This window comes from Arachis ipaensis, chromosome B10 (genome assembly GCF_000816755.2).
Source record: "Arachis ipaensis cultivar K30076 chromosome B10, Araip1.1, whole genome shotgun sequence".
Lineage (NCBI taxonomy): Eukaryota > Viridiplantae > Streptophyta > Magnoliopsida > Fabales > Fabaceae > Arachis > Arachis ipaensis.
Window position 1 is genome coordinate 132752807 of NC_029794.2, and position 9956 is coordinate 132762762.

The following is a 9956-nucleotide window of genomic DNA, read 5'->3' on the forward strand; positions in this document are numbered from 1 at the left end:
AACTTTAAAATTTAACATATAGAATAAGTATGTTAAAAAAAAATTAATTATCGTAATTGTAATTCTGTATATAATCGATTTAGAATAAAAATAGTAAAATTTACCTCACAAAACAAAGCCACTCAATTTTTATCAATACTTAATTAATAATATTGTATTTATTGTTTATTAATTAAAATAAAAAATTCAAAAACTTTTACTAACAATAACATTAACATATACCATTAAAATACATATTAACTATAACAAAACATTTAAACTATCATCATATTTCTCAACAATATTAGTTAGGTTGACAAGATTATTATGGACACAAAAAAACATAATCATGGCAAAATAATGCACATCTTTTTATTGCTTACGTTATTTTTCAATCCGACAAATCAATAATTAATTCGTCTGTTAGTAGTCAATAAATTATTATATATATAAAATAAAATTTTAACTTCTAACATTTATTTAAGCAAATAAGTGAATTGATTACTCGGTCAAACCTAAATTGGTTGGCAAGACGAGTAAACTATGGGTGTATTGCTGTTGTCAAAGACAACCATTGTGTGTAAACGACGCATATTGGGTGCGTGTGAGTGGTGGCGTGTTATTCACGCGCGGTTATCCTTGTTTAGTAGAGTAACCAATACCACCAATCTTCTGTAACTTCAACAAATCCAAGTCTAACTGAGTCACCAAATTAAAGCAACTCTCATAGCATGATCCATTGCAATTAGCATAGAGTAAAACTGTGGAAAAAAATATGCTCTAAAATTAGCATATAGTACAACTCTCATGTTTTTTTTATAAGTATGTTGAAGTAGATGATAAGCTTCATAAAAAAATGAGGAGGGACGACATTGTAAAGATAAATAATGAGAAAATACCCTTATGTTTAATGTCTACATTCAAGAAAAATTCTACTTCCAATACATAAATAGCATTACTTTATATTGTAGGTCCACATAATTTCTGGCGAGGTATCAACATCTTGGAACGTGGTGATTTCATAGTTTACACCAAACGAAGTGGTTTTGTCATCTACCAAATAATATATCATGTTCTTGGCCAACAAAATTTGCCAAACCATTCCTTTTTTTCAAACTAAAATAATGTTCGCAGAGTAACATATTATATTAACAAAAAAATATTGAACATAAATATCAAATATGTACTATGTATTTCAATTTCAGAAATTTTAGTGTCCTTCTCTTAAGATGTTTTGTATTTTAATTTTAAACATTTTAGATAATTAATAATTTTTAGAGATCAATAACTTTTAGTATTTTTGACTATTATTTAGTCAGCACAAATACTAAATTATTTTTATTAAATAAATTTTATTAATTTATGTATGTAAAATCTGAAAAAATACTAGTACAAACTGTATTGATTTATGTGTATAAAATTATGGTAAAAATATATAAAGGTAGAAACTCAGGTGTAGTTGACTTTACATAAAGTTGATAGTTGAGAACCATTATATCAAAATTTAGTCAGATCAATCAAATCATCTCATGTCTCTCAGCTATCAACTTTACGTGAAATTGACAGCAGCTGAGTTTCCACCTTATTCGCTAGGTAATATTTTTAATTTTAAATTTTATCTTTTTCTTTGTTAGCACTACCAAATGCACAAATGTCTCTTTGCTTTGCATCATGGTATGCATGTTATACACCAAACAAACATTAGTGTGTGTATATATAGAAGCTAAGTGGTGCGCCTTAGAAGTTGCAGGTAAAATTGAAAAAGGGAAAGTGAAATAGAGTCAAGAATGTATGAACAAAACAGAAAAAGATAAAATACCATAGAATGCACCTGCACTCACGTGTCAGTTATGGCAAGCTTTCTGATTCTACCACCACCAACTCTTTTTTCCTGGTAAAATATATAAAAACTCTACTCGCTCTTCTGTTTAAAAAAAATGTTAAGAACATTATATTTCTTGTAAATTGTTTCATGTATTGATAGTTCTCATGGCGATTTTTTCATCAGATCAGAGTGCTAGTGATTACTTGACATAATAAGCCATGGTTCTAGGCATGAAAGCTAAGAACAGAAGAAGTGGAAACATTCAAATTGATTACCTCATTCATCTTAAGGAGATTAAGCCATGGCCTCCAACACAATCTCTAAGATCCCTTCGTTCCGTACTCATTCAGTGGAAGAATGGAGAATCTTCATCCGGTTGTACCAAACTCGTTTCTCCTTCACTCGGTTCCGTTATCGGCGAAGGCAAAATCGAATTCAACGAGTCGGTTAAGCTTTCTGTTACGTTGTTAAGGGACGTGGCTCTTAGAGGCGGTGATGCTGACGTGTTCCAGAAGAATCTCTTGGACCTGAACTTGTACGAACCGCGACGCGAAAAGTCACAGTTGTTGGCATCTGGAACCATAGACTTGGCAAATTTTGTGATGCATAAGGAGAGATTCGAAGTTACTGTGCCTATGAACTGCAAGAGGAGCTACAGAAACACAGATCCGCCATTGCTGTTTGTTAAGATTCAGCGAGTAGAAAAGAGTCGCGGTAGCTCTTCCTTGAAGGACAGGTTTTCTACAGAGGATTGCAAGGAAAGAAACAATAGTAATGGTGGAGGCTCTGTTTCGGATTTGATTAGTGAAGAATATGCCGAGGAAGCTGAGATTGCTTCTTTCACTGATGATGATGACGATGAACACTCCTCACATTCATCGGAAAAGGTACGTGCGACTTTTCCCGCAGTTACCATAGATTTGTGTATAAATATACGTGTAATTTAATTTATTTTTAATATATATTTTAAATTTTAATGTATATTATATATTAACTGATTTTAGTGTACATTTAATATAATTCAAAAATGTTTTTCAATTTTGTAACATAATAATTGAAATTTGATTTGGCAGAATGGGGCAGATAGACAAATTTACAATACAAGTATGTATGAGAAGAAGAATTCCTTGGCTTCTGATGCTTCCATATCTCACTCTCTTAACCTTAATTCACTATCAACTCAAGAACGTGTTCTGGCACGTGCTGATTCAGATTCTTCATCCTCATCTTTAGTTTTTAGTTTTGATCTGAATTCTAAAAGCAGGACAAGAAACAGTGAAAATGAAAATTTGGATCAGAATGTTCATGAAAAGGTAGCTGCAGGTGTTCAAAGGAAGAGCAAAGAAAATGCTTCTATCATTATTAATTCAGGGAACACATTATCTCAAAGTAGTAGTGTTTACAAAGGCGAGAATCCTAGCTATGAAAACTGTGATAATTGTGAAAGCAATGAGAAATTAAATGGGAGATATGAGAAAGGAGATGAACAATTGGTAGCACAAGGTCCCAAAGATCAAGTCTCATTTGATAGTACTAAGGATTCTACTGACAGACTAAAGATCTTGCAGCTTGCGCAATCGCCAGCAGACTCAGCTTGGAAAACTGGATTGTTTGGTACAAATCACTATGTTGAAGTAAAGGAAAATGGTGGTCTTGGAGATTCAAGAAATAATGGAGGGAATGTCCGAAAGGTTTATTCAAAAGCAACAAGAAATGGTGGTTTAGATGGAAAAATGGAGCACTTGGAAATGAAGATAAAGAAGCTTGAAGGAGAGTTAAGAGAAGCAGCTGCTATTGAGGCTGCTTTGTATTCAGTGGTTGCTGAGCATGGAAACTCCATGAGTAAGGTCCATGCGCCGGCTCGGCGCCTTTCCAGGCTGTATCTTCATGCTTGCAAAGAAAATATTCAAGGAACAAGATCTGGTGCTGCTAAAAGTTCTGTTTCTGGATTAGTACTTGTTGTGAAGGCTTGTGGAAATGATGTCCCAAGGTATTTTTTAGGATTATTTATTATTTCATTTTTCATTAATCTATCAGTTGACCTAACTATCCTGAACCAAAATAAGAAAGTTTAAATACTTTGGTGGTCCTTATAATTTTATTGAATTTTCAATTAGGTCTCTATACTTTTTTTTTTTCAATTAGGTCTCTATACTGCTTTCAATTTTATAATTAGATCCTTCCTAGTGAAAAAAATATTAGAGTTAACTGAAATTTTTTCACATATGAAATGTATCTATAATTAAGAATTTAATTAGATCTTTGATTAGATAATTTTTGGGAGAAATATTCTATTAATTTTAACATTTTTAATATGAAAAGGACCTATTTTGTAAAAGTATAAAGACCTAATTACAAATTTGATAAAACTATAGGAACCAACAAAGTAGTTAATCCAAATAAGAATGAATATTTTGCTGCTATAGTTTTTTTTTTTTGAAAGTAAGGGAGCTCAACACACTAGGTGGAGCATTGAGCGACAAAGAAAACAAATAAAAGGAACCACTCTAGAAAAACCAACAACCAAAGAGTAAACTCGCATGTCGTCTCTGGCTTAGCCATCAGCAACAGTTGGAAAGTTCACCTCGCCACTCGTTATAGCTGAGCCTGGTCATATGGATAATTTCTTCTACGCCTTTAGTTTGATTCTTAAAAATCCTCCTATTTCTCTCCATCCAAATGTGCCAGATGATCGCACAGAAGCACCTCATACGCTGATGGCGAGCCTCTTTCCCACGCAGGCCCTCTGTCCAACTTAGAAAGTGGTCCTTCATCATCCTCGGAAAAGTCCATAGTCGGCCAAAGACAGATACCCAAGCATTCCACACCTGCCAAGCAAAATCACATCCAAGAAACAAGTGATTGACCTGCTCTACATCCTTCGTGCATAAAATACACCTCGTATCGTCCTGGCTAATAATCCCGAATCTACTCAGCCGGTCCTTGGTATTCACCCTGCCCACCAAGACGAACCAAACAAAAAGCTCTACTCTTGGTGGAACTAACCCTTTCCAGACCGTCTTTGTGAAGCTGTAGCTGGAGACCTCCTCAGATAGCACTCCTTCTTGTAGCACCTGTACAAATGAGTTAGTCGAAAAAATACCAAGCCTATCAAATTTCCACACGACCCTATCCTCTCTAGTATTCACTAGCCTAACAGGTCTCAGAGTATCATGCAGCTGACTCATAAATTGTGGCAACTAATTGAACTCTTGTTTCATCTGGGTACAGGTTAACATTTTGGTTGTCTAATACTATAGTGTTGAGAACAATTATAAACCAATCCATCAAAGATTCAGTTCAATCAAATAATTCTGGAGTTATCCGCGGAAGGAAATACAACGGTGACTTGTACGGCAAGATAACCTCCACGGCTGCAAGATTGAAGGGATACCACCCTGCAAAAAATGAACATAGAGCAATAGGCTATGCAAGTTTTGGTAACTGGGAGGATCCACAGGTGTTCATATCAGCACTGGAAAAAGTGGAAGTTTGGATCTTCTCTCGCATTGTTGAATCTATTTGGTGGCAGGTAAATGCTGATCTTATCTTTTCTTTCGCCTCCAATAACCTTAATGCTGCAATGCATGGTGAAATTTTGTACCAATTATATATATTTGTTCATTTACCGAATTTTTAATTGGACATTATAGTTTTTAACTACTTTTTATTACTCTAAAGTCTCTTACTGATTGGTGGATAAGTTATTTTCTAGATCACTTTTAATAAAATTTTTAATATACATGTTGGATGAATAAATTTTATTATAAGAGAATTAGGTATTTAAAAAATATCATAAGTTTTTTTGGAACTTCTAAAATAATAAAAATTTATTAAGAATTAAAGTGTTTGATCTGAAATATATTAAAGATTAATTTGAGTGTTTCATCTAAAAGTCATTAAAAGGTCACATTGACCAATTTTGAAAAAGTTATTTTTTGTGGTGATTTTGGTCATCCATATATAAGACCGGTTCGGATTTCATCTTCTAACTTTTCTTATAATGTAATACTCTTTACATAAAAGGTGGTGAAGTTACACTTTCAATTAATATAATTACATCAATAACTATGTATAAAATGTCAGTTTCTAATTTTCTATTAGCTACATATCATGTACATCGTTTTGCCCAAAATTATGTAAAAAAGAAAAATAGACAACATTATAAAATGAGTTAAAATAGTTCACTTTTACAAAGTCTATCAAACGATGTTGAATTAATGAGAAATTTTATGGCGGAAAAGTATAGGGGCAGCAACTTTATTAAATTCTAGCTAGCATGTAACCAGCAAAGAAAAGTGAGCTATTGAATGAAATCTCACACCATTAAAATCACTTTTGATGGCTATAAATCACAAAAGTTGCTGTCCCCTAGCACCCCTCTTTTATGGCTATGATCTATATAACATATTTTACCTTTCAATCTAACATATTTAACCTTATTTTTCTTATCCAGACTCTGACTCCACATATGCAACCTATTGCTGCAAAATTGGCACAAAAGGAAGTGAATTCTGCCTCAAGAAAAAACAAGAGAGGAAAATCTAACTCATATGAGAAAGAGAAAGGGGAGGGGAACTTGCCACTTGATATTTGGAAGAAAGCATTCAAGGAAACCTGTGAAAGGCTCTGTCCTATTCGATCTGCAGGGCATGAGTGTGGTTGTTTGCCTATAATCCATAGATTGGTTAGTCTCTGTCTCCACAAAACCTTCTTTCTTTTTGTTCCACATTTTTGTTATCATCTTTTCCTTAATGAGAAGAATGCATAACTATGTTGATGTAGATAATGGAGCAATGCGTGGCAAGATTAGATGTGGCTATGTTCAATGCAATTCTTCGCAAGTCTTATGATGAAATCCCAACTGATCCTCTATCGGATCCCATTACTGATCCAAAGGTTCTTCCCATTCCACCTGGGAAATCAAGCTTTGGAGCTGGTGCACACTTAAAAACTGTGGTAAGTTCTTTGGTTCCTGTAAATGATAAATAGCCATTTTTTTTGCCATTTTTTCTATAATTTTTAAGAAATGAAATTGATTCCTACAGATTGGGACATGGTCTAGATGGTTGACTGACCTATTCGGCATGGATGATGACGACGACGATTCAGTAAAGGAAAAAGATGACAATGAAAAGAATAATGAGAGACAAATTACATCTTTCAAGTCCTTCAATCTTCTTAATGCACTTAGTGACCTTCTAATGCTTCCTAAGGACATGTTGTTAAGTGCATCAGTTAGGAAAGAGGTTTGCAAATCACATTGAACCTCCCTTCATTCATTCAGTTACTTACCAACTTACCATGAAATTGTTTAATTATTCTTCACACTAAAAGGTTTCTTTCTTGCTAAGGTATGCCCAATGTTTAGTGCAACACTTATTAAGAAGATTCTAGACAGTTTTGTGCCAGATGAGTTTTGCACTGATCCAGTTCCCCCTACTGTTTTTGATGCTCTAAATTCAGAGGTTAGTTAATTTAACATGCACTTAATTTTAGTCTCATTATATATATAAACCATATTACGTATATACAAATATATAATGTCTGATTTAACAGCTGATCTTTTTATATACATAACATTTTTGAATATCCATATATGAAAAATGATTAAGAGTTATAATTCATATTCTTAATTACCTTATATTAAGTACACATACATAACATTATACTAATTAGGTTGTTCCAACTTTCAACATACTATACTCATAATATGTATGGCTGTTTTATATACAATGTTGAATGATTTATGATCTACAATTTTTCATTTTAAATTTGATGCAGAGTGATACACAGGAAGGAAACGAATCTGTCCTAAACTACCCATGCATTGCAGCTCCAATTATATATTTGCCTCCACCGGCAACTTCCATTGCAAGCATTGTTGGGGACTTTGGAAACAAATCTCAGTTGAGAAGAAGTAGATCTTGTGTTGTAAGTAAATCAAACACCAGTGACGATGAGCTCGAAGAATTGAAATGCCCACTATCCTCAATATTCTTCTTCAGTGGTTCCTTGTCCTCATCACAAGTTTCAGCTAAACCGAACTTGAAGTCAAAAGATGAATCTCCAGTTAGATATGAACTCCTCAGGGATATTTGGTTGAATAGTGAATAAATATTAAATAGTCTTCGCTTGCATGCTCGCCATAAACTAGCTTTTTATGTTGGCAAATTTTAATATGCTTAAATTTCGGTGATTATGTAAATATTGTTAAAGTTAAAATTATATTTTTTTATAGTTAGGTAAAAACTTTTTTGTAGTAATATTTTTAAAAAAAATATAACTATCATAACTATCCAAGTATATGACTATATTAGAATGACCTGTATATTTATAAATAAACAAAAAGAGATTTATAAAATAATAAAATAAATTATTAGTCATTATTAAATTTATAATTTTATTATGGGTAGATTTTACTATTTTAATTTAAAAATAATTAGACTCTCAATTTTTTATTTTACTAATCTTTTTTAGTTAAGAGGAACTTAATCCCAAATTGTGACACGACCTAGATGAGAGGGTAGCTAGACATTCATTTGGTGATAGCAAATATGGCAAATATTGGAGGTTATATATGTTGCATATTTTGCTGTTTTTGAATCCAGATGAGATGAGAAATATATGTTAACAACATTAGAGATGCGTATGAAAAAAGAGCAAAAATACTATATCAACAACTATATATATCAATTGATACGTGCTTCAAATGTTCGTGATATGAAGAGTTCAAGAGTTATTTAGAAGATATTTTAGTTTACATTTTTAGAATATTTTATTTAATGTATTTTGATTTTGTTTATTTAATTACTAGATTGGGCCTTATGTTTATGGGCTTTAGGGTTTTCTTTGTTTTAACCTAATAAGAGGTTATAAATACCTCCTTAGCTATTGTAGTCGTAGAATAGAATTTTTAGAGGTTTCTAAACCCCTTTTTGGTTTCGTGATGAAACCATGGTGTGGACAATTGAGGTTGAGGAGTCCCTCTCTTGTTGTATCGGGGAATTGGTTAGAAGGTTGAGGAGTCCCTTCGAATCAATTTCCAAACCATGGCGTTGACAAGTTAGGTTGAGGAGTCCCTTTCTTGTTGCGTCAAGAAATTGGATAAAAAGTAGAGTGATTCTCTTTGTATTCAATTTCAACCTAACCTTTTTTGTTTTTATTTCAATTTCAATGTATCTTTTCTATTCAATTTCAATTCTTGTCTTGTTTATTTCTTTTATTTCCGTATCATTTGGTATCAGAGCTCAGGTATTAGATTAATTCTTATTAATCTATATTTGTTCTTCTTTTATCATAAAAAAAAGAGTCCAGTGTTTGTCGCATCTTTCATTTTGTTCTTGTGTTCTTTTTTTCGTTTCATTATTTAAAAAAAAAAAAAGAAGAAGAAGAATAAAGTGAAAAAAAACAAAAAAAAGAAGAAAAAACCAAAAAAAAAAAAGAAATTATCTTCCTTATAATTACTGTCCTTTTCATATATTATTTTTTTTTCCACCTACAAGATTCGAGGACGAATCTTTTTTGAAGAGGAGGAGAATGATACGTGCTTCAAATGTTCGTGATATGAAGAGTTCAAGAGTTATTTAGAAGATATTTTAGTTTACATTTTTAGAATATTTTATTTAATGTATTTTGATTTTGTTTATTTAATTACTAGATTGGGCCTTATGTTTATGGGCTTTAGGGTTTTCTTTGTTTTAACCTAATAAGAGGTTATAAATACCTCCTTAGCTATTGTAGTCGTAGTATAGAATTTTTAGAGGTTTCAAAACCCCTTTTTGGTTTCGTGATGAAACCATGGTGTGGACAATTGAGGTTGAGGAGTCCCTCTCTTGTTGCATCGGGGAATTGGTTAGAAGGTTGAGGAGTCCCTTCGAATCAATTTCCAAACCATGGCGTTGACAAGTTAGGTTGAGGAGTCCCTTTCTTGTTGCGTCAAGAAATTGGGTAGAAAGTAGAGTGATTCTCTTTGTATTCAATTTCAACCTAACCTTTTTTGTTTTTATTTCAATTTCAATGTATCTTTTCTATTCAATTTCAATTCTTGTCTTGTTTATTTCTTTTATTTCCGTATCATTTGGTATCAGAGCTCAGGTATTAGATTAATTCTTATTAATCTATATTTGTTCTTCTTTTATCATAAAAAAAA

The 9956-nt window shown here is 32.4% G+C and overlaps 1 protein-coding gene across 1 annotated transcript; it reads left to right on the forward strand.

Moving 5' to 3' along the window:
* On the forward strand, window positions 1702-8002 carry LOC107623793. Its single transcript, XM_016326167.2, has 9 exons — window positions 1702-1873; window positions 1988-2691; window positions 2878-3794; window positions 5036-5336; window positions 6261-6491; window positions 6590-6763; window positions 6853-7053; window positions 7159-7272; window positions 7589-8002. Exons 2-9 carry the CDS (start codon window positions 2023-2025, stop codon window positions 7919-7921), a joined length of 2940 nt encoding a protein of 979 aa, XP_016181653.1. The 5' UTR covers window positions 1702-1873; window positions 1988-2022; the 3' UTR covers window positions 7922-8002.

Bases quoted from the DNA above. Each gene is read 5' to 3' on its own strand.
- LOC107623793 (XM_016326167.2), top strand. From the start codon at position 2,023: ATGGTTCTAGGCATGAAAGCTAAGAACAGAAGAAGTGGAAACATTCAA. The intron at 2,692-2,877 runs GTACGTGCGACT...TTGATTTGGCAG, and splicing joins CCTCACATTCATCGGAAAAG to AATGGGGCAGATAGACAAAT. The intron at 6,764-6,852 runs GTAAGTTCTTTG...TGATTCCTACAG, and splicing joins GTGCACACTTAAAAACTGTG to ATTGGGACATGGTCTAGATG.